Source organism: Colossoma macropomum, unplaced genomic scaffold (assembly GCF_904425465.1).
Source record: "Colossoma macropomum unplaced genomic scaffold, Colossoma_macropomum, whole genome shotgun sequence".
NCBI classification, from domain to species: Eukaryota; Metazoa; Chordata; class Actinopteri; order Characiformes; family Serrasalmidae; genus Colossoma; species Colossoma macropomum.
In genome coordinates this window covers 30,799,995-30,825,580 of record NW_023494796.1, presented here as the reverse complement: position 1 = coordinate 30,825,580, position 25,586 = coordinate 30,799,995, and the positions used below count along the sequence as shown (strand labels likewise).

At 40.6% G+C, this 25,586-nt stretch overlaps 2 protein-coding genes across 2 annotated transcripts; both read right to left on the bottom strand.

The window, feature by feature from the left end:
• Positions 1-342: 342 nt before the first annotated feature.
• On the bottom strand, positions 343-11,457 carry arhgap19 (Rho GTPase activating protein 19). The gene is made up of 11 exons (XM_036583515.1): positions 11,398-11,457; positions 8,664-8,914; positions 7,425-7,505; positions 6,778-6,987; positions 5,090-5,316; positions 4,921-5,007; positions 4,654-4,719; positions 4,063-4,233; positions 2,664-2,753; positions 2,430-2,510; positions 343-1,428 (listed from the first exon to the last, which is right to left on the bottom strand). The coding sequence occupies exons 1-11, from the start codon at positions 11,439-11,441 to the stop codon at positions 1,363-1,365; spliced, it is 1,374 nt and encodes a 457-aa protein (XP_036439408.1). The 5' UTR covers positions 11,442-11,457; the 3' UTR covers positions 343-1,362.
• Positions 11,458-14,977: 3,520 nt separating this feature from the next.
• LOC118816743 (neurotensin receptor type 1-like) lies at positions 14,978-16,502 on the bottom strand. The gene is made up of 2 exons (XM_036583307.1): positions 15,450-16,502; positions 14,978-15,362 (listed from the first exon to the last, which is right to left on the bottom strand). Exons 1-2 carry the CDS (start codon positions 16,297-16,299, stop codon positions 15,037-15,039), a joined length of 1,176 nt encoding a protein of 391 aa, XP_036439200.1. The 5' UTR covers positions 16,300-16,502; the 3' UTR covers positions 14,978-15,036.
• Positions 16,503-25,586: the final 9,084 nt, after the last annotated feature.

The window sequence follows — 25,586 nt, the reverse complement described above, 5'->3', positions numbered from 1 at the left end:
ATTCAGCTCTAAAATCATGCTGAGTAATTTAATTCACTGGAAAAGCTGGGGGAAAAATAAACATCAGCTTTAAAAGGCTGCATGAGTGAAAGACAGCATAGATCCACTGAGATGGTAAGTGAAAAATAACTCACTTTTATATGTAAAAATATTAAAAGAAATAACTTAAAGAAACCTGAAACATAAACAGTGGTTACCAATGTAAAGAAAGTCACAGTGGACAAATTAAGACCGCCGGTGAAGATTTTCTATAACATTCACAGATGAAACAGTCTAAATTTAAAAAAAAGAAAATTCACATAGACGAAACACGATTTAAATAAAAAACATTACATACAGGCTCAAGCTTTTTCACATTTATAAAAAACAAAAAAAAAAAAGAAAAAAATCGGCAGCAAGTTAGTAAAAACGCATCCCAATAAAAGTACAAAAAATAAATTGTTATAAAACGTAACAATCCCAAAGGAAGATATAAGTCGCCCATCACACTTGTTCCATTTTGTTATCTAAAAATATACTAAGCAATTAATATTTTTACAAACACAAATTCGTACAAAATGACAAGACTCTCATTCCACTAAACCGCACGCAAACTTAAATATACACACAAACGCGTAACTGTATGGGGTTCCGATTTCCTACAGTGTGTTTTGGAGTGATGGAGAAAGCTGCACCAGCAAAGAAACGTGAAATATATCATAGCAAAATAAACGTTTTAAATGCTGCAGCACTTTTACGGGGGAAGTCGAGTTAAATAGCACCAAAAACTAAACTCATTTTCTTAACAAATACCATTTCCATCCAGTTCCCTCAATCCCAAAGAACAGTTTCCAGTTACCACTTTCAAAATACCCTCAAGACTAAAGAGCAGTTCTCTGTAACAGGTATGGATTTATACCACCACAACCTTTCTGAAACATGGCCTGAAATGGGCCCATGTGTGGTCACACTACACTGCTCATGCCTTAAAAACCAAACACCACGATTTAGCTTCCTGACCATGTACACGAGCTCTCTGTTCATATGCTACAGAAGCTAAAGCACACAGTATTAAAAGCCATGCGTAACTAACAAAAACATGGGCTTCCCATCCAGCTTAGACCTTTGAGTACATGCTACATGCTTAATGCTTGCTTGGCACTTGCAAATCTGGCGTATACTGCATTTTTTTTCTTTTCAATTTTCTTTACAAATGAATTAGTAGTTTAGAAAGTGCCAGATTTTTAAAACCTGAAACACCTGGGACAAACTCCTACCACACTGGTTTGGAAAAATCATCTTATTTGCATAGTTTACTGTTGTCTAGCTGTGTCCAAATAAATATTACCTGATCCACAATGGTTACTTTCCCAAATAAATAAGTTACGGTAGGCTTAAACTAGACTGCTGGGCAGGTGACAGAGGAGTCCTTCTGACAGATGAGGCACCCTGGAAAAAGATATAAACAACAAAACTGGATCAAGTTACACCATAAAAGCAACTTTTTGAATAGTAAGTGACTTTCAAACACAGCATCCATAAGCAAACAGGTTAATAATGAACAAATCAGGTAAAACTTGGCAATTCTAAGGTTTAGATGGTGTGTTTTCACTACAGAAATGAGTGTTTGCTACGTAATATTATGCAATTATAGTTTTGATGTTATTATTTTCCCACCAGGACCGAATGAATAACAGTGAGTGTGTTTACATGCACTTAATAATCCGATAACTGCAGAAAATCAGATTTTATTGGTAATCGGATCAACGCGTTTACATGCTCTTGAGTAATCAGATAATGGGAAACTCCGGGTCTACATGAGTCAGACAGTAATCAGATTTCTGCTTTGCCAATACTCACAGAAGAAGACGTGACGTAAATGTAACGTAAACTTAAATTTCACAGAGCAGCTTTTGTTAAAACATCGCGCCACTTTACCTGAAATTTGAACATACATCATCTAGAAGATGAAGAATATTTAAATCCTTTATTTCGTCAAGCACATTATTGGTTTAGCGCTTTGTTTTCGCTCCAAAAGTGTTTGTGGCACTGCAGCTTACTTATTTCCGGTACCGCCGTCTGTTTCCACACATGCGCAGACTGAGAAATCCGAAAGAAATCAGAGTAAGAGTTTACATGCACTGAGAAATCTGATTACTGAGCTAAAATCCGGCCTCTTTATCGGATTTCTAGATCTTAATCTGATCTAAGAAATCACAGTATGCTGTTAACCATTTGAATGATCAGATGCAGAAATCTGATAATGATCAGATTATTGAGTGCATGTAAACACACTCATTGACAGCTGCAGTCATTTGATTCTTCTGAAAACACTGAGTCCTCCAAGTGAGAAGACAACAGAAGTCGACACAATCTGCAATCAAATATGTTTTTTCTATTATATACATTGCACTGAAGACCTCTAGACTGAATTTAAAGCCAGAACTTACGTTTCCCTTGGCCACCTCTTTGGTCTGGGTCATTCTTGTTTCTGTCCTCTCAGTTATAAGCTGGTTCCCCAAAACCTTTCGCTGTACATATGAAAAGAGTTTTTAACTGGCAACTGTGATAAAACTGGGTTTCTCAATACCAAACAGGATAGAAAAGATGGGAGCAGCATCCAGCACTAAAAACTCAGTTAAATCTACCCAATAAAAATAAAACAGACAAAAAGTACGACAAACCTTGATAAGACCTCCAAAGGACCGTGAGCGGCCATGCTTCTGACTTGAAGGTCTGGAGCATTCCCGTACTGGCGTTCCCTGCTTATTGAACTACAAAATAAAATCTCCAATCAATGCGATTATTTAGAGACGCTCTAAAAAATATGGAAATTCATCACTACTCTCATTACAGTAACTTGGATATGAACTAAGGAAAGTAGCATTAAAAAAAAGCTAAGGGCCAGTCTAGCAAAACCTTCTGGCATAGAGATGCTGTAGAGATGTGGCACAGAGGGCACACAGAAACAGGAACATACACTATATAGACAAAAGTATTGGGACACTCCTCCTAATTATTGAGTTCAAGTGTTTGAGCCACACCCACTGTTAACAGGCAAAATCAATAGAGAGGTCTCCATAGAGAAACACTGGCAGTAGAGGGTCGTACTGAAGAGCTCTGTGACTTTAAACATGGCACCGTCAAAGGTTGCCACCTCTGCCACAAGTCAGTTTGCGAAGTTTCTGTCCTGCTAGATCTGCCCTGGTCAACCGCAAGTGTCGGATGGAATGGCGTAAAGTACGTCACCACTGGACTCAGTGGAAACGTATTCTTTGGAGTGACTAATCACGCTTCTCTGTCTGTCAGTCTGATGAACGAGTCTGGGTTTGGCGAAAGCCAGGAGAACGTTACCTGCCTGACTGCACTGTGCCAGCTGTAAAGTTTGGTGGAGGAGGGATGATGCTATGGGGTTGTTTTTCAGGGGTTGGTCTAGAACCCTTAGTTCCAGTAAAGGGAACTCTTACTGCTTCAGCAGAGCAAGACATTTTGGACAACTGTAAGCTTCCAACTTTGTGGGAACAGTTTGGCTAAGAACCTTTCCTGTTCCAGCATGACTGAGCTTCAGTGCATAAAGCAGGGTCCATAAAGGCCTGACTGGGTGAGTTTAGTGTGGAAGAACTTGACTGGCCCTCACAGAGCCCTGACCTCAACCCCATCAAACACCCTTGGGATGAACTAGAAAGGAGATTGTGAAGGAGAATGCTCTTCTGGATGAATGGGCAAAAATTCCCACAGACACTCTCCAAAATCTTGTAGAAAGCTTCCCAGAAGAGTGGAAGCTGTTATAGCTACAAAGGGGACCAACTCCATATTAATGCCTATGGATTTAGGACTGGATGTCATAAAAGCTCCTGTAGGTGTCCCAATACTTTTGTCCATATAGCATATTAGTAATTAGTGTCAGGTCTCAGACTTTTTCTTGCCAATTTTGTTTGTAAAGTAGCAGTTTTTCCGTAGATACGACCAAGCCAGAAATATATCCAGATTATGACGGCACATGTTGACATACTAAAAACTAAATTATTTGCGCTAAAGTGAATTATTATGATTACAGTAGCAACTCACACTAAAACCGGTTACCTGTCGAATCAGCTTCTTCTTTTTTGTAGAGTCTGGCATATTGGTAACGTGATTGAAGAGCTCTCGGAGAGCATCCTGGGTGTGCTGCTCACCACCATCATGCTCCTCACTGCTTCTTTTGGTGGGCAGCAGGCTTCGGTTGACCACCCCAGCATACAGCTCCATGTCATCCTGTAGCAACACATTAGATCTGATTTAGATTCTGGTCAGTGTATCCACAGTGAGAGATTATGTGTTAAAAAAAAAGAGGCAGGAGAAACTTCTTTGAAATTCTATCAAAGCCAAGCTTGCACAAGACAAAAGCTTTACTGTCTGATAATGAAAGGCAAATATAATTTATATGCAGATCTTTTGTGGCCTGTATTCAAATAACTGACAGTATTTTAATTCATGTAGCTCAGGAACAAAGGTTTAATTAACTTTATGTATGAGGTTGAAAATGATCACCTGATATTCATTCAACTGCAAATGTACAAAAGGTTTTGATATGTTTGAAGGTGACAGCCATCATAGAACAATTCTTTACAATCCATTCCTTTACATCACACTGACAGAGGAAAATTAAAAAGTGTACAACGGTGCAATACTAACCTTTGATTGAGGAGTTTTCGATCCTGCAAAGAGTGTCCGGGCATGTTCTTTGATATATGATGGTGCCTAGAAAAAAATGGAAATAGAAAATGTCATTAAAGTGCATGATGAAAAGAACTTTCCATAAAGTTGAAGGTCCCTTTCAATTAAAATTAAATGACTTCTGCACAAACTTCTGCTAACCTTTTTGAGCGCACACATCCCATTTAAAACCGGATATCACTTTAACACAGTGCAAGTTCAGAGATTAGTTTATTAAGTTCTTACCCGAAACAACTTCTGCGAGTGCTTGATCAGAAACGCGATGCCGTTGTTGAGTTTTTTCATGTTATCCTGCAGATCATTCGCTGTGACCTGTGAGCAGATAAGTAAGTTTTCTTTACAAAGCTGCAGCGCAAGACAAAGACCAACAGTGGATGAAAAATTCAGTGCTTACATTTTTTGGCCATACGATGTGGGGTGCGAACATGAGCGCCAAGTTGTAGGCAGACATTTTATTTTTGTCTTGTTGCTTGGCGGTCTGATACAGCAGGTCCAGCAACAGTTTGAGGAGGCTGCGGTTGGCTGGAGGAAGCAGCATGAAGAGCAGCTGGAGCGCTTCAATCTGACGCTCTTTGTTAGGGACAGATGTCTTATTACCTTTCTCATCAAACAACATCATCTCTGCAATAGAGAAAAGAGAAGGTTGGTACACTTCTACACACACACACACACACACACACACACACACACGCACCGATCAGGCATAACATTCTGACCACCTCCTTGTTTCTACGCTCATTGTCCATTTTATCAGCTCCACTTACTATATAGGTGCACTTTGTAGTTCTACAGTTACAGACTGTAGTCCATCTGTTTCTCTGCATACTTTGTTAGCCCCCTTTTACCCTGTTCTTCAGTGGTCAGGACCCCCATGGACCCTCACAGAGCAGGTACTGTTTGGGTGGTGGATCATTCTCAGCACTGCAGTAACACTGACGTGGTGGTGGTGTGTTAGAATGTGTTGTGCTGGTATGAGTGGATCAGACACAGCAGTGCTGCTGGAGTTTTTGAACACCTCAGTGTCTCTGCTGGACTGAGAACAGTCCACCAACCAAAAATATCCAGCCAACAGCGTCCTGTGGGCAGCGTCCTGTGACCACTGATGAAGGACTAGAGGATGACCAACACAAACTGTGCAGCAGCAGATGAGCTATCGTCTCTGACTTTACATCTACAAGGTGGACTGACAAGGTAGGAGTGTCTAATAGAGTGGACAGTGAGTGGACACAGCGTTTAAAAACTCCAGCAGCACTGCTGTGTCTGAATCACTCATACCAGCACAACACACACTAACACACCACCACCATGTCAGTGTTACTGCAGTGCTGAGAATGATCCACCACCCAACAGTACCTGCTTTGTGAGGGTCCATGGAGGTCCTGACCACTGAAGAACAGGGTAAAAGGGGGCTAACAAAGTATGCAGAGAAACAGATGGACTACAGTCTGTATTTATAGAACTACAAAGTGCACCTATATAGTAAGTGGAGCTGATAAAATGGACAATGAGCGTAGAAACAAGGATCATAATGTTATGCCTGATCAGTGTATCTTCTTTTTTCCCTAAATGGGCTTATTTTGTAGACAAAATATAAATAAAATACTTTTACTGGAATAGAAGTTCATTTTATTCAGTTGATTTGGGAAAAATATGCTACAAAAACAGCTCATGTCACAAAAAACAACACATTTACATACATCCTCCTGTTCTGCCTATAGCAGTTTAGCTCCATCCATTCAGCCAATCAGTATGGAGGTCATTTACAAATCAGTCTTGTAGGCACAGTAAGGAAAAACATTGTTAATTTTAAGGATTAAAAAAGGTGGAAAATGGGCATGTAAAAGTGAATTACGACTGCATTATTATGTGTTACATAAGTAGTAATGGGGGCGCACAAGAAAAATGTGGGATAAGGATCCTTTTATGTTGCTTTTAATGTACTGCGAATTTAAGGTATTCAATTAAAGGTGCTAAGTGAGGATGGAAAAGGTGTCTGTTAAGTTATTTCATCACCACTGTCATCACTAAAATGTTCCTGAGATGAAGTGAAGCTGAACCCTTCGTCATTCATTGAGGGCGTACCGGCTATTTTGAGATGAGCGTGATAATGGCGGTGAGTCAGCAGCGGCTCCGGCAGCTCCCCCAAGAAGGTTTTGAGTAGCGTGGCCACGTCGTGGGGGTGGTAGTCCCCCGTCTCCAGGTCTATGTCTGCCCCGCTGTTGAGCATCTCCCTCAGGGCCTGCTGTCTGATGCTGTTCCCAGGCACACGGAACAGACCCTCCACATGCAGGTCTGACAGACAGCGGAAGAGCAAAGTGCTTTGACATGAATTATTCAGCCCCCTACCCCATTCAGTCCGTGTCCACTTTCTTGCCTATGACATCATCCAGCGCCCGAAATATACCATGAGCTCATACTCCAAAACTTGTTCGCTTCAGGTCAAGAGCTTTGCTAATGTGGGACACGGATGAGACTCTGGAGAATCCCTTTTAGCTGCAGCAACCACACAGCAAAAAATGCAGACGCACATGAAAAGTCGCTCGCTCGCTCTCTCTCTCTCTCTCTGCCACAAGGAGATCTAAACTTACATATGCTTAACGTTTGCACCAATGAGGTGCAGAGACGTGTCATTTCTAAGGCAGTCAATTCTTTGATGTTCTCTATATTAAAACAAGGATGTATGAAAAACTAAATAGATGCTTTATCCCAAAAAACAGACAGACACTTACTTTTCCCAAGGTACTCGATTAGCTGGTAAATTTGTGCAATGCCCTCCTCAGTTAGGGGCGCTCCAAAGACCACTCCTTTTTCTGCAAAAATCAGAAGAGAGAAAACATAGCAGACTCACTTTAAATGTTTGATAATTGGTTCACTGTTGAAAGCTGCAGCCAAAGACACTTACAGTACTTAAAGGGGAATTCCACCGAGTTTTCAAAATTTCTGTGCAAGTCAATTATGGAGATGAAAACAAAGTCATTCAGAGTGGTCTGATGCAAAACAGTGCATTGCAGAAAAACTCAGATTTCTTTGTATGAGTAGTAATAGGAACCAGGGGTCACAATGTCTACAATGCAAACAATGATAAAATAGTGTTAAATCTGAGAAAAGAAAAAGAAGGGGGGGGGTGTGGTAATTCTGGAAAAAAGAAAAAAAATGATAAAATAGTGGTAAATCTGAAAAAAGAAAAAAATACTAAAATAGTGGTAAATCTGAAAAAAGAAAAAAATACTAAAATAGTGGTAAATCTGAAAGAAATATTAAAATGTAATAAATATAAAAAAGAAAATTGATAAAAATAGCAGTAAATCTGGAACAAGACAAAAATATAAAATAGTGGTAATTTAAAAAAGATCAAATGTGGTAAATCTGAGAAAAAAAAAATAGTGGTAAATCTGAAAAAAGAAAACAATATTGATAAAATTTGCAGTAAATCTGAAAAAAGAAAAAATGGATAAAACAGTGGTAAATCTGAAAAATAAATTTGATAAAAAATAGTGGTAATTCTGAAAAAAGAAAAAAAAAATAGTGGTAAATCTGAAAAAAGAAAAAAAAAAAATATATATATATATTTTCTATTTTGATTTACAATGCATGTACCACTCTACCATGAATAAATTACAAACAAAAATGTGAGCGGTGTTGCTCAAACTAGTCGTCAGGGAACCCCGGATAGTCCACATTTTTAGTCCATTCCCGTGTGTTGCAAGTTATATTGGGCGCGAAAATCATACTAGATAGCAAATAGTAGTATAACATATATGTATAACAACTTTAGCTGTCATAGTGTATACTGTCTAGTGCATAGCGTGTAATCCATATGGATTTTTTGCAGGTTAGCCTTCGGATATGTAACGTCACATATAAGGAAAACACAGTATAAATAACAGGAAAATTAAAGCATGACAGCAATATAATCAGTAAATTAACAATAGTATGTTTTTTGGCTTTTGCGACGTGCATTTGTTTACCTTTACGCTTCAGGAAGCTCGGAAGGCGGAGGAAGCCTGTCGATACGGGGAGCTTGGGGTCGGCCTCCCCCTGCAGCTGGGCGAATTCTGCTCCAGGTAAATCAATGAGCCTGGTGATGTTACTCAACAGCAGCTCCATGAACACCTGGGGCTTCTCATGTCTGAGTTTCTCCACAAAAAAGTCAGGGTTGAAGATGACTGGCTGGTTCTGATGCATCTCTTGGCTTATGACTATATTACATACTGTTCCCCTTCAAAGTGACAGAAGAAAGTGGAGCAAAACAGTCAGTCAGTCATTTACACACAAGAAACAGACTTGATTTTGGTCGACAAATCCACATAGTACATATGTTTACATGCTAAGTTTTAGTGGTGCACGATTAGAATTGGTCAAGCTCAGAATCTGCAGACTTTCTCTTAAAACCTTCAATCAGCATTTGGGCTCATGTATTATTTTTATTTTGACTGATCTGTGCTGCAGGCGGCACAGTGGTGCAGTGGGTAGCGCAGTTGCCTTACAGCCAGAAGGGCCTCCCACAGTCCAAAGACATGCAGTCAGGCCGGATGGAGATGCTAAATTGCCCCTAGGTGTGAATGAATGTGTGAATGAATCTGTTTGTCGGCCCTGTGATGGACTGGCGGCCTGTCCAGGGTGTTTCCTGCCTTCCACCCAATGACCGCTGGGAGAGACTCCTGCTCCCCCCACAAATCAGCAGAATAAATGACTGGGTGAGAGTGATCTGTATTGCAATTTTATAACATAAGTGCACTCATACTTTACTTGAATGTTGCTGCTACACACACACACACACACACACACACACACACACACACACACACACCATAATATCATAGCAAATTATGCATGAGTCATTGCGTTAAATAGCCTGCTGCCTCTTTCTGTCAATGTAGCACTACGTTTGATTCATGTTATTTAAATACGCAACTGATTTTTCACTTACAAAAGAGTCAGTTTGGTGAACTGATGAGCAAATACATGTTATACTGAGACCAGAAAGTGCTGGAAACGTGCTAACATGTTTCATATGTTCAGTGTCTCAAAAATAAAAGTTGATACAAATTGGCCAAAAAAGAAATATTATATATATATATATATATATATATATATATATATATATATATATATATATATATATATATATATATATACATACACACACATACACATATATAACTTAAGAGTAATTTATTTACTATGTTATACAACATTTTATTCATAGGTGTTGCATAAATAAAGCACTGCAGGCTTGAAGGGGAACTCCACCGATTTTTTCAAAATGTCTGCATAATTAAATGCTTACCATGTAAACCCAGTCATCTAGAGTGGTTTGGTGTGAAATGCTTTGTTTTAGAGAAACCTAGAGACAAAACTGTTCACAGTGGCGGTGATAGGAACCAGACGTCCACCTCTAAAAGCTCCCTTACATAAAGTTATAACATGAAATGGTTATGAATTCACTGCCTGATGTCTGAGACACTGTTTTGTGACAAAGTTTTGGCATAAAACGTATTTTTATCAATTTACATTTACATTTAGAGCATTTGCCAGACGCTCTTATCCAGAGTGACTTACAAAAAGTGCTTTGTCTATCTAGAGAAAGTATTTTTGCTAGTTAGAGAGAAATTTACTGGTGGAAGGATACATGAAAGGCGTTCTAAGGCAAAACAGACCCCAAAGAAAACTTATTTCACCATCCTCAACATTAGCTACGTATAAAAACTTACATAAAGGTTCACTGGTGGTTTTGGATAAGTTAGTAAATAGCTAAAACGTCTATATTTGCGTTGTAGACACCTGGATCACCACCACTGTATAGAAATCTGAACCATTTCACACCAAACGACTCTGTTTTTTCATCTCAGCCACTGAATTATTCGGAAATTTTGGAAATGGGTGGAATTCCCCTTTAATTTCTATGGGCTTCACAAGTAAAGCAGTAACGGTCCTATTCTGTGTTTTTTTGTACCAAATTATTTTGGCAGAGTAGAAGGCAACGTTATCCATCCAGAACACAGCACTGTAACCACAATAACAGCTTGCACGATACCAGGAAGAGCAACGTTAGCAATGAAAGCTGATCGTATGTTGTGATACGACATTAGCACGGTTAGCTAACCTAGTTAGCCACAACAGATAGAACAGCTAACCTAGCTGGCTGACAGCAAGGCAATCAGGATTAACGTAACAGACGTTAGCTACGTTACTATCGTCAGGTTCTCTGAAAAAGCGATAAAGTCCGTGTTTTCGACATGAAAAGACCCGGAGCTGTAATAGCCGGACGGCTAACGCTCAGACTCTTCTTGTTTGAATTGTTCCGTTCCACCTTAAATGGTGCAGCAGCTGCACTCTGGCACCTGAGGCGTTATATAACTAACTACCGCATCATTTAAGGTGGACCGGTGAAATTCGACTAAGAAGCTGGCTTCAGCCTCGTTGGACGATAAGAAATTTCTTCTAAATTAAACCCAAACAATGACAGAACCGTTAGACGGTCAGCCTGACAGTTTGGACCGAAGCAACGGCCAAACATTTCTCAGCCAAACTGACGTTAACGCTCAGCTTTCTGTCAAGCTCCCACCGAACGAAGCCTATTTCATCGGCTCCCATTCGCGTGAAATCTTAAACAGACCCCTGTTTAAGTTTTCGGTTTATCACATTTAATAATTCTCCGTTAATAATTGAAGACAAAAAGATTAAAAGCGAAGCGCCCACCTCCGGCTCTGTTTGCTGTCCTCAGCCTCTTTCTCCGCCGCCATACTCCAGTTTGAATTTTCCACTGAAGCCTCTTTTGACCCGCCCTCTGATTCTAATTGGTCAGTTCTGGTTGGGGGCGGAGTCTGTCGCTCGTCCTGTTTTTATGAGTCTCCGCTTTCAGACGGGGGGCTTTTATTTTATTGACGCTCTGAGAGCGTTAAAGTGCGGCATCCGGGCACTTTTGGTCTGTTATTTGGTGAATTGCGTGGTATATATAGAAACTCAATCTCCTACAGTTTTTTTCTCCGTTTCTGTTTCTTGCTGCATGTAAAAATCTCTCGAAATGTTTGCAAATACTTATTTTCTCAAAATATTGACTTGCTATTTAAAAAAAAAATACTTCTTTAAAAAAAGACCCTCCTGAGACTCAGAAAAAATTTTCAATTTAGATTTGAGAATTTGTAAGATAAAATAAGTCTGAAAAAACTCATTACAGTGATTTTTTTTTTTTTGAAAAACACTTTTTTTATATATATAATGTGGACAGTAGGACGTTGCATAGTAATTTTGCTGATGTCATATTTCTTGTTTCCTATACTGCATCAGGCCAAAACCCTTCTGCAACATCAGCCTTTAAAGTCCTGATCATCAGTGTTGTCTGCTCATAGTAACTCCAGGGCACCCAGTCAGTTCGGCTTTGGGTGTCATTTAGCAGCAAACTGCTCCACGGTAGGGATGAATCGTAGGTATGAATGGAGAGGGATGAGAATTACTTTAATTTCGTTGTTTTAATTTTTTGAAGTACAATTGTGTAAAATGAGATTTTCTTAATTAAATTAGGAAATTAAATGAAGCTCAGATCCCGAGCTTAAATGCCTGCATACACTTAGGCCAGTTGTCCGTTTAGCAGTAAGAGTAAAACTTAAAATTCTGGCGGCACAAAATTGATGAAAAAAAAATAGACACAATAATATCACAGTTAATGTATTTAACTGCTAAGCTTACATGTTGTGGCTTCTAACCCAAACTGGATCAGGAGGGCTGTGATCATCCTTTAATTCTCTCTGCCTCAGTCAATTTCCTGTCACCTGTGATACCATGGATTTCATATAAAAACAGATTGCGTTAGTCCCATTGTCCATCACAGAGGACATCAAAGAAGGCTACTGTTAGGTGGTTAAACTTTTATGCATATCAATAAATAATTGCTTTAAAAAATGAGCTAAAATGTTTTTCTACCTAAAACATATAAATTATAGGTTTTAGAAACATCAGAAATGCATATTTTACTATTAACCTCTCTTAACCCATATAATGTGGTTGCTGAGATGGAGGCTATTGTGAAGAGGCAGAGCTCCTGTTGTGAATGACAGACCCCAACAAATGATACATCACTGGAAAGGCCAGGATGTCTCTGCATGGCGCACCAGGTTTCAGCACTGTAGCTTATTTGGTTTTTGAAACATCCTTTGGGCACTCACGTCCCCCACAGAGGACAAAAATGAATGACCAGGTCTCAGGAGGACATGCACGGCCATGCCGTATTAATGTGCTATAACAAGATCCTAATGCATGGCCACAAGTTAGTAAGGCATGGGAATGAGGTAATTAAGTCGTGGCCACGACTTAATAAGACATGTGAATGAGATCATGCCTTGTTTAGCTGTGGTCAAGGCTTAATTATCTTATTCCCATGTCTTACCAAGTTGTGGCCACACATTAGGATCTCGTTCCCACGCTTTACTAAGTCGTGATCATACATTATTTTTATTTACACGGGACGTCACCAGCATAGCTTTGTCCAAAGGAAATATTTTTCCATATATTTTTCAAATCATATGTCAAGTTTGTAATATATTTCTATGTTATAAATCCATATATTTGGCATTTTTGTAAATATACATCTAAATATGTGCATTTTTTTCTTTTTTTTTGCTTTTAGAGAGTTTTTCCTGCCACTGTCACTTTTGGCTCGCTCCTTGGGGGCTCGGACCCAGATGTTTCATGAAGCAGCTGTTGTAAAAAGCGCAGATAAATCAACTTGACTTGATATATTTCAATGTATTGACATGTATATGCATGTCTTGGCTTACATTAAACATATGAGTAAATATATGTACATACATTTTTCTTCCATGTGGGTTAGTATCTCATAATAATAAACCTGTTACCTGAAAATAATCACTTAATTTTATTGAAATTTAATATCTCATTGCTTTGACATACTATATCAAAATCACAAGAAGCTGTAATTTAGAGATACCAAGTCATATTTTGAGAAAATGGGTCATTATTTTGAGATATTAGGTCAATATTAAAAAAAAAAATTATAATATTTCAAGGTATTAAGGCAACATTATGAGAAAACAAGTATTTTAAAAATACTAAGTCAATATTGTGATTGTGCTCCTGCCAGAAAAACTGTGTGGTCATAATTGTCTTCTATAGGTTTTGATTCTTCTGGAACACTGTTTAGTGTGAAAATATGAAATTCAGGTGCAGCTTCAAACTCAAACAACCATCTGCTCCCTATGTGGTTCTATACTTTCTATATAGTGCACCCAGTTTTTAACACAACCCAACACTAGACATTTCCATCGTTGCCTACCTTCGACCACCAAATCATTAGATCCATGACCCTGTCAACCAGTAGGCCTGTATGACCCACTTAACCAAGCAGTAAAGAGGCTTATATGACATTATGCAAACAAACAAAGAGCTCTATAACACCCAGGATCATTTTGAGAGATTGTAGGATGGTCACAGAATCCTTCTGCTAATCATATTGTAGCACCTGCTGCACTATAATCAGTATATGGTTATGATTTTCACATTTTTGATTACCCTTATTAAGTCTGATTCCTGATCACAGGGCTTGAATTTAATATAAACTTTAATAAATGTTCCTCATTCAGACTCTATAGTAATTTGGACATGCAGTGTTTCTGTTCTCATCACTATTTTCCACCACTAGGGGTAGTCCACGCTCCAAGAACAAATCTCCTTGGCAAAAGTGCCCTCTGATTGGCTTTACAGTTTATTCAGTTAAAGGTCAAAGAACCAGAGCAAAGATTACATACAAAACGACTCACATTAACCGTTAAAACACCTCCAAAACAAAGATGAGGAAATTTCACATGCAATCAAATGAAACGGTCTTTCTGTACAATATCATATTTATATCTGTAGTTCACAAGAGGTAGTTAACTGTCAAAATCTGAGAATGTGCAAGTGCAAGTCCAACGCAAATGGGGATTGTTCTACATCAGAGCAAAGCAAGGCGAGGCTGAATCACATCACAGAATCACTAAGTCATCACCCCATTTTTGGAGCTAAATTGTGCATGAAACCAAATTTTTTTTGTCCTTCATTACAGCAACAATACAAACAACAGCAAGAATCAAGCAATCGATTTGATACCTATTAGCCTTAAAGCAATTCAACATGGCTGAGACTGTCCTCCACACAAAAGAGCATAAACAAAACAGAGCCATGCTGCCATGACTTAAAACTCAAGCGAAATGTCTTAATTTACCAAATAAAGCAACACCAGAACATTAACATGTCCTTAATTACAGTGCAGTCGATAGACAGTGGCTTCACAAAAGCATTCCTGCTCCAACGTCACCTCCAGGGTCTCTGTCGAATGAAAGAGCCTTAGGCAGATGTGCTGGCTGCTCCTGTGGAGTTCTGGCTGGCCATGCTCGTCACCGAAGCAGGGCTCTTGTGTCTGCAGACGTGAGGCCATCGAGGCCTGAGGGGGCCGACGGTCTTCCAGCAGGCCTTCCGGAACACGTTGGAGGAGATGCAGAAGAGGATGGGATCGAGGGCACTGTTGACGTACCAGAGAGGCAGCGACAGGTAGGACTTGAGAACCGTGTAGACCGTGAGCACCGTCCCTGACCATGTTTCCACGTACACCTGCATGAGCGAGGAGGCGATGTCAGGGAAGTTGCACATGAAGAAGGCCACCACCACCGCACCTAGAAGACGCAGAGAGAGCAGCTGACAAAGACATCACACCGAATGTACTAGGGTAACACAACCACAGCACAGAGAGGCCATCTCACCCATAAGCCGCAAAGCCCGTTTCTCCTGAAGGAGCAGCTTCCCGTCCTGGAGGCACTGCGCGTTCCCTCCGCTGTTGACCGCCCTGGTGATGCCCATAGCCGTCCGCTGGCGGCTGTTGTAGCGGAAGTGGATGATGATGAGGACGTATAGCGTGAAGATGCACATGAGCGGCACCAAGAAGCAAAAGATGCCCCTCAGCAGGAGGGCTCCCTTGTAAACCGGAGAAGGCTCCTGCTCGGTCATCTCGCACATGGTGGACACCACGAAGACTTTGTCGGGTGAAGTGGCGCCGTAGTCCAGGATGCAGGCCCGGGCGTGTCTGTAGACCAAGGCGAAGGGCACGGAAGAGCCCAACGATATCAGCCAGATCCAGCCCAAGAGGCAGGGCAGCCGGGATCTTCTGAGACTCGACAGGGACCACATGGTGTGGCAGATGGCCATGTAGCGCTCGGTGGTGAATGCCAGGATGACCCAGCTAGTGGTGGCGCAGTACATCTGCCGCACCATGAAATAGGCCTTGCACAAAGGTTCTCCTAGCCTCCAGGGGTAGCTCTCCCAATAATAGCGGTACACGGTGATGGGGATAGTCAGCAGCTGGAGGATGTCGGACAGAACCAGGCTGAGGAGATAGAGCTGGATGGCGCTGGCCTTCATGCGGGCGTCGGTGAGGAGGGTCAGGATGCTGACGCCATTAAAGAGGACCCCAAAGACGAAGAGAACGCTGTAGAATATGGTCATAGGGATGGCGATGTGGTAGGGCTCCTGCTTGGTGACGCTGATGTAAAGATCAGGCGGCGAGTTCGGGCTCATGTTGCAGGAGAACTGGAACGTCCCGAAGGATTCATTCATGCTGGTAGATGAACAGAATGCAAAGCGTTATAGCCTCTCAACACCACCGTCTTGTTTCCAGGAACACCTCAAAGAACCTTGAGACGAAGAGGAAAAAATGAATGAATCTAAAAGAACAAGCAGTTGGAACGGATTGCGTATAATATAATTCACGATTTAGCACCTCAGGAGCTTTTTCTATCTTTTTTTTTTTTTACCACAATCCCACAACAACAAGATTTATAATGACAGACAGAACGCCCCATGATCCTAATGAGCCATTTTCAGGTTCTGCAAATGCCCGCAACGCTGCCCTCACCAGTGCTCTTTATTCAAATGTCATTCACATTGAGAGAGAATGCCTACAAATGGAGGAGAACTAAATCCAGGCAACATACCTGAGCCTGAGCACATGCTGGAATGAAAAGAAAACAAAAAAAAAACACAAGCCTGTAATTATCTTTAAATGAGCACAGTTGTCGCTGAAAAACAGCTACTCAGAACAATTTCCAGCAAATGGAAATTAGATTCTGGAGCATTTTTGATTTGCATCATTGCACACTTACGAACTGCGGTAACATAAGGAAAGGTGGTATTCATACATAAACAGCCGAAAGAGAGTAAAAGATGAAAGATATCATTATGCACAGCTAGTGATGTTCTGTACGTTGCCTTAATTACATATGATGAGTAAAGCAAACAGGTGGTCTTTAAAACTTGCCAGGAACTAATGTTGACACCACTGCTGAGAAGTCCTTAAGCATCTTCTTACAGTGCATAGAAACCATATTAGTATATTTGCTGAAAACACTGCTGGACTCACCGCGAAGTGAAGTGTGGAACAGCTCACGAAAGACTGAGATGTGCATCCGAGTCTGATTCAGCCACCAAATGAAACATTCTGTGTGAACATTTGCCCCCTCCCTTCGGTTTCTCCCTCTCTCCCTCCCTCTCTCTCTCTTTCTCTCTCTTCGCCTCTCTGCCGCTCTCTTTTTTTCAGCACCTGCGTTTTGCTCTCTCACAGTTTACAATTATCCTGCGTCTCCAGAGAAAGAAGAACGAGACTAAAGGCAAGCTGCAGGTGTACAGATAAGCGAATTATACTTGCGCTGTGGTTTTGCTTCATACTACATTCAAAAACTTCTCCTTTTATCATGAAGCACAGTTTCATTTCCCTTTCCAAGTCCAGTGAACGAGGCTAGAGGTCAGCTAATAAGTGCGGACCCAGAACCAGATCCATCTCTAAAAATCAAATTAATTGAGACGAATTTCCAATGGTAAACTCTTAAATTCTTTAAGTTGGATGCCGGAAAACAGACTGGAAATCTACAACGTAGAACACTGAAGGTTTGTAAATGGGTAGCTTTTCAACATGTCAGCAGGTGCAACAGGCTTCCGTGACGGCTGCAAATATGAAGAAACATTACTCAGGTGGGAGATGATCAGCAGGATGGAAAACCGCTCAGATATGGATGAAAGTTGTGGGAGATGCAGAAAAAGAAACCGAGATCTTGGGAAAACAGAGTGCTTGAGGGTGCATGCAGTCCCATCCCCAGCAAGCCATTCCCATGAAAGACGCTTCCCACTTTGGCCACACAAATGACAATGCCGAGAGCATGAATGCCCTGACAAAGACGGCTCCTTGTGTCTCCATGGAGATGTGTCATTTCCACATGACCTGAGGAACGCCGGGCTTTCATAAAGCGGACCTGTGGAGGGAAAGATCTGAGAAATCCAATTCTGACTTCACTGGGAGCCTCAGCGAAAAGGGTTCAATACAGCACCAGTAAGGTGACTTGTGACAATAGAGGAACCCTTTTTTATGTGGAGCCATTTTTCAAGGGAACCATATGCAACCGTCATGATGAGGAGTCCTTTGAGTTCTCATGGTTCTTTATGTAAGGTGACCAGTATGGTACTTTAGCGTCTTAGAAAAGAGGGCTAAAAAGAGGTGCAGCCTCAAATCTACTGGCTACTCATCCACTCAGCCCGCTGGTTCGGCAGGACTGGCGTGCTGGATGTGACGCTCGACTGCGCTCCCCTTCCACATACAGCAACTCCTTGTGAGGAACTTCCTCTTTTAGGGGGTACAGAATGAATGTGAATGGTGACCAGATATTGATTTGCTGTTCATTTTGCTTTAAAGGACTTCGGCAGTCTTCACCAGCAAAACACAAGAAGTGTCAGGGGAGGCCATTATACAGGGTGTCCCAAAAAAATGACATCATTTCGTAGGCTAATAACGTAGCCGATTCTCCCTCAAGCGATCTCAAATTTTAACAAAATGTTAACCAAGTTAACCAAGTGCCGCTGAAATGGCCACCACGTTCACTTGACTTGACACCTTGTGATTTTTTCCATGGGGCCACGTGAAAGGACTGGTCTACATCCCCCCTTTTCCTACAAGCCTAGAGGAACTCAAGCAGAGAAACACTACTGCGCTGGAGGCTGTTACGCAAGACATGATACAGCGTGCTTGGCAGGAGCTGGACTACCAACTTGACGTGTGTCGTGTCACAGGCGGTACACATAATGAACATTTGTGAAGCTTTGTGAAATCGGTTATAAAATCTACACCCCTCTGAATTTCTTGTTCAAATTTTGATAAATAAATCTTGGATTGTTCAACATGAAGCTTGTTTAATTTCGTTTGCCCAGGACTTGTAGTTACTCAGATATTCACATCTCAAATGATGTCAATTTTTTTGAGGCACCCTGTATTTGCTCAGGAAATTTGCTCTTAGCTCATACATACTAGCAATACATCCTGCTAATTTACAGCAGCCTTTATGTGCTCATACTTCGTCTTATGTCCATTTCTTATGAAATATCTCTTTATTTATTTATGTCCGTTTTCTCTTAACTTCACTGTTCATTCTGGGCTTAGCAGATCATTTCCGTCCCACTGCGGGAGCGTAAGGGCTACACGTACCTTCTCTGATGGATGGATGTATCTTTTCTAGAAAGAACTGTCCAGAAATCGTTCTCGGATGCCCTGTGTGGCTGGAGATAAATGGAAAGCTTCATGATCACACTGCTTTACGTTCTCACGGAACGTTCTTCAGAAAATCTGACCGAAGCCTGACAATGAGACTTGAGCAGCATTTCCGAGCTGTCCACGTTGGCGTTAGCCTTGTTAACGTGACTCATTTGAAAATGAATCTAATGCCTTCCTTAGATGCCTGATGCCTGATGAGGGACCCATCCAATTATAGCTCATTCTTCACCCCGGAGAAAGAGAGAGGTGAAAAGAGAGAGAGAGAGAGAGAGAGAGTGAGTGACAGAGGTGTAACGACGGAAACTGAAAGAGTGAGTGTGGATGGAAGGATCTCAAAAGATTGGCCTGGTTTGCTTTAGTTGACAGACCACATGATTCAAAAGCACCAATGGAGCTGAAGGCCACACTCCTTCATCCTGATTGAATTAGACGGAAATTGATGTGATTTTAATGAGTTGGTCAGACGCCTCGATTGGGTCTGCCCAGACCTATAGAGCTCCAACACTGTCGTCCCTCTCTATATTCAAATGTACATGACATGAATGTTGAAATGACAGCACTATTATCTGAGCAGCTGAGCAAAGACCACAACATGCAATCCAGTTTAATGACTTGCTATACTTCATAGTCGTGTCATTGTATTAGTTTACATTCATCATTCATTGTTCACTGAGCGCTGATGTAGATTGAAAGGACGAGTGTCTCAACATGGTTTCAGCATTTTAGTGATATATCCTTCAGTTTGAGCGTCCACGTCTAGGGGTCGGGTGTCCTGATTCTTGTTGAGATAGAGGGGTAGGGTGAAGTGTTGGGGCTACATGGCCCTCCAAACTGAGGTTTTTCAGAGACTAAAAGAGACCAAAGAAACCAACAAATATGAGAATTTTCTCTGTTAAAAATTACGATAAAATTTTATTATCTTAGTTTAATGTCATTCTAGTGTATTATGGTCTTTTTCTTCATAACAAGCTTAAAAAATCACTAGTAGTGCTGATGTCTCTGTAGCTAAGTAGCTAAATTTCCTGTTCCACCTTAAATAGTCCAGCAGTTCTGATGCCTGAAGTGCCAGAATGTAACTTCTGCTCCATTTAAGGTGGAACGGGAAAATTCGAACAAGAAGCTGGAGAATATCTGACTTCAGATTCATATCACTGAAGAATTAGGGGTGGGTGATAATAAATAATTGCCCCCCTCTTTGAAGTCATATGATTCCCTAAATGTAACTAAAGCCCAGCAGCTTTACTGAACTTTACCCTCCAAAAAGCGTTCTGCTATTGTTCCAATGTCAAACGTGTAACAATAGAAACCCTTTTTTGGTGCTGTATAGAACTATTTTCAATCTGAAGAATGATTTCACCACACGGAGAACCATTTAAGCATGCAAATGGTTCTATATAGAACTCATGGTTCTAAACAGAACCATTGCCTAGGTTTGTATCGGTGTAGAGGTTATTCAAGGGTTCTTTAGCAAAGAAAATGGTTCTATATAGAAATCAAAGAATGCTTGACATGATTAAAGGATTCTTTGCAGCGTAAAATGTTTCTTCAAATTGGTTCTTGAAAAACCAAATGTTCTTCAGAAAATGGATCTATATAGAACCACAAACACTCAAAGAACCCTTGGCATGATTGAAGGGTTCTTTGCATGGTGGAATGTTCTTCAGATTAATAGAGAAGCAAAAAGGGTTCTGCTATTTTTAAAATGTCAAGCTCATAATGATAAGAACCCTTTTGGTGCTATACAGAACCATTTTCAGGCTAAAGAACGATTTCACTATACAGACAACTTTTTAAGCATCCAAATGGTTCTATATAGAACTCACAGTTCTAAACAGAACCATTACTTTTACTAAAGAACCCTTGAAGAACCATCCTTTATAAGGATGTAGAGGTGTAGAGGTTATTCAAGGGTTCTTTAGCAAAGAAAATGGTTCTGTTTAGGAATCACAGAACCTTTGCATGAATAAAAGATTCTTTGCAGCATGAAAAGTTTCTTCATATTGGCTCTTCAGAAACCAATGCTTCTTCAGAAAATGGTTCTATATAGAACCACGAACACTCAAAGAACCCTTGGCATGATGAAATGGTTCTTTGCATGGTGGAATGGTTCCTCAGATTAATGGAGCAGCAAAAATGGTTCTACTATTGTTACAATGTCAAGCTTATAACAATAACCCTTTTTGGTGCTATATAGAACCATTTTAAGTCTGCAGAACCATTTCACTTTGCAGAGAACCATTTAAGCATGCAAATGGTTCTATATGGAACACACAGTTCTAAACAGAACCATTACCTTTATTAAAGAACCCTTAAAGAGCCATCTTTTATAATATTGTTTAGGTGTAGAGGTTCTTCAGGGGTTATTTAGTAAAGAAAATGGTTCTATATAGAAATCACAGAACACGTTTCATGATTAAGGGTCCTTAGCAGCGTAAAATGTTTCTTCAGATTGGTTCTTGAAAAACCAAATGTTCTTCAGAAAATGGATCTATATAGAACCACGAACATTCAAAGAACCCTTGGCATGATTGAAGGGTTCTTTGCATGGTGGAACGGTTCTTCAGATTGATAGAGAAGCAAAAAGCTTTCCTCTACTGTTACAACGTCAAGCTTGTAGCAATAAGAATCGTTTTTGGTGCTATATAGAACCATTTTCAATCTAAAGAACCATTTCACCACACGGAGAGCCATTTAAGCCTGCAAATGGTTCTATCTAGAATTCACAATTCTAAACAGAATCATTGTTTTTGCTAAAGAACCCTTAAAGAACCATCTTTTATAAGGAAGTAGAGGTGTAGAGGTTATTCAAGGGTTCTTTAGCAAAGAAAATGGTTCTGTATAGGAATCACAGAACACTTTGCATGATTGAGGGTTCTTTGCAGCGTAAAATGTTTCTTCAGATTGGTTCTTGAAAAACCAAATGTTCTTCAGAAAATGGATCTATATAGAACCACGAACGCTCAAAGAACCCTTGGCCTGTTTGAAGGGTTCTTTGCATGGTGGAATGGTTCTTCAGATTGATAGAGAAGGTTCATTTACTAAAGAACCCTTAAAGAACTATCTTTTTTAAGGGTGTAGAGACGTTCTCTCCAAATTCATTAGCTGTCTGATTGGCCAACTAAGACTATGTCAGTCGACTAATTGCATTTTCTTCGTTTGTCCCACAGATATTTGTGAAATGCAGCATATTAAAAGTGCAACGCTGTCCAATTTTATTTCATCACTGTCCAAAAAAAACCCCACTAAAAAACTAAATGACAAAACAATGTTAACTTTACAGGAGAAGACAGGAATGTTCTCCATTTGTAATGTAAGTTAATATAATGACATTTCATTCCGGGAACATTCCCAAGCTTTTCTCTCAGTCCATTCATAATGAAGGTTTCACACATTGTAAAGCGCAGCTGCTCTGCTGGAATGAATGGAGAAGAATGGAGATACTTTTCAACGGTCCCTTAGCAGGTAAGTTTGGGTCAGGGTGGGCTGATAGGGTACAGGGGTTTATTGAGGGCTCTTCCACGTCCGCTTCCACAGTCTTCAAGACGACGTCATTACTGCAGTGTGAAAGCACAGTGCGCCGCAGTCATCATGGAGAGGTTTTCAGTTCATTCCCAATGTGAAGAGCTGCCGGATGCAATTTCTCCCGAGGCGGAATCAACACACTAGTAGCTGCATGGAAGTGAATCTAACTGGCCCGGTCCGCCTCCATTCACCTGTGCCTTCTCAACAGGCTCTTGAGAGGACGTGGCAGACGGATAAATTAATGTCCAAAAGCTCAGGGGATCAAAGTAGGGCTGTGATAAAAGACCTTTTCCGAATCTTATTTGGACAAAGTCGCTCTCATGGCCTGAGATAAGCACCTGTGCCAGCGGTATGTAAATGAACCGGTCTACTTTAGGAAACCTCTCTTTGACCTTAAAAGTGGAATTCAGCCGATTATTCATCGTTTCTGCATAAATAAACGGTTGAGATGTAAACAAAGTCTTTCAGAGTGGTTTGGTGTGAAACGCCTCGTTCTAGAGAAACTATGTTTACAGTGGTGGTGATAGGAACCAGACGTCAGAGGTGGGAACAAGTCACTAAGTTGCAAGTAAGGCCCAAACCCATTTCTTATTTTTACCCCTATCCCTTGTTTTCGAGGGTCTCCTTGCCCCTTAGAACTGAGTTACGAGGGGTAGTGCTTGAAATGGGACCCTCAAATAAAAAGAGCATCACTTCATTAACAGCTACCAGCGCTGCTCTGTAGGCGACCCTGCCAGTCTGCAGTGACAGCAGAGGAGGGTAAAGTTCAGCTCCTCACTGCTGGGCTTTAGTTACATTTAGGGCATCATATGCCTTCAAAGAGGGGGGCAATTATTTATCACCCACCCCTAATTCTTCAGTGATATGAAGCTGAAGTCAGATATTCAGCAGCTTCTTGTTCAGCAGTTACATTCTGGCACTTCAGGCGTCAGAACTGCTGGACTATTTAAAGTGGAACGGGAAAGTTAGCTACTTAGCTACAGAGACATCAGCACTACTAGTGATTTTTAAGCTTGTTATGAAGAAAATGACCATAATACATTGAAACAACATTAAACTAAGACAATACTGTGATTATGGTCATTTTTAAAGGAGAAAATTCTTATATTTGTGGGTCTATTTAGTCTCTTGCTCTTGATCTTGGTTGTTTTTCTTTTTTTTCCTCTTTTTTTTTTCCATATAACTCTGTTTGGAGTCTCTGAAAAACCTCCGTATGTAGCCCTAACGCTTCGCCCTCCCCCTCTATCTCAACAAGAATCAGGACACCCTACCCCTAGACGTGAACGCACTAAATGGAGGGGTAAGGCTGAGTGGTAGGGGTGAAACGGGACTGGGCCTAAGTCTAAAGTCTTGACACTCGAGTTCTGAGTCAAGTTGCAAGGCCAGACAGTTGAGTCTCAATTCAAATCCCAAATCATAATCTTCGAGTCTTAAATAAGTCAGCGTGAAAACAGGCGCTACTTTGAACTGAATTTAAATGACAACAGCAACCAAAACGACCAAAAAACTATAGAAAGTTCACAGAAAAGACATGAAAATGATGGTGAATGATAAAGCTGAAGCTGGCTTCTTTGAATTTTCTGTTCCACCTTAAATGGTGCAGCAGCCAAGCGCCGGAATGTAAATGCTGCAACATTTAAGGTGGATCGGCTAATTCCAATACGAAGCTGGCGAATAACAAGTCAACTTCAGCCTTGTGGTGAATGCTGGGCTTGTTGTACCCGCAGAAGCTGTTAAAGTTGTTCAAACAGAGAGAGCCGTGTTTCTTTTGCTTTGCAACCATGAGGAAAACGGTCAGTTAAGCGCTGAGTGGGGCTGATTGAGGCTGTCGATGCTTCGCGTGTTTCTAGCTTATGGAGTCGAATTCTAATGTTTCACTTGTCTTCTGATATAAAATAAGCTGAGTATAAGCAGAGTAACAGACATCTGAGGACGCTGCCGTATATCAGGCTGTGCGGAGTCCAGTCTGCAGTCAGATGCCTCAACACGTTTCTTACACTTTGGGTCTTGAGTGTTTCCGAGTCATGAGGCTCAAGTCCGAGTCACAGTCCGAGTTATTGGTGTTCGAGTGAAAGTCGAGTAAATCAGATTTGCAGAACAGGGGAACATGCAGGTTGTTGTAAGGCAAAATACTGTCCAACGAAAATGCATTTTTACAAATTTACCACCGTTTTACCATCATCGACATCCCATGTAAAAACTCAGAAGACACAAGAAGGTTCACTGATGGTTTTGGGTAGTAAATAAAACAGCTAGAGTCATGTGCAAAAGTTTAGGCACCCCCAGTCAATTATAGATTTGGTTGTTTTTCTCTATAGAGGGTGTGTAAACTTATTCTCACTCAGGAAATCTACAGTGTAATTTGAGTTTTGCATACGACTGTATATTTGCATTGTAGACATATTGACCCCTGGTTCCTATCAGCACCATAGTAGAGAAATATGAGTCAGTGAGTTTCTCTACAATGAAATATTTCACATTAAATCTCTCTTAGCCACTGAATTCACACCTCACCCACTGAATTATGCAAAGATGTAGAAAAACTGTTGGGTTACCCTTTATTGTAGTTGCCATATCCAAATGTGGGGGAAAAACGTCACCCACACAACACTGAGCACAGATGATGGGTATGAGCTGTTTCATACGAGTTTGTTTTTCAATCTTAATCAACCTCAGAAAAGACAGATAGTTTGATTTAAGAGAAAAAAAACAGACATGAATAAATACTGGGACAAAAGTGTCTTTTAGTCACACATAGAATATTTCTGCACTCTTAAAAATGTTCTTC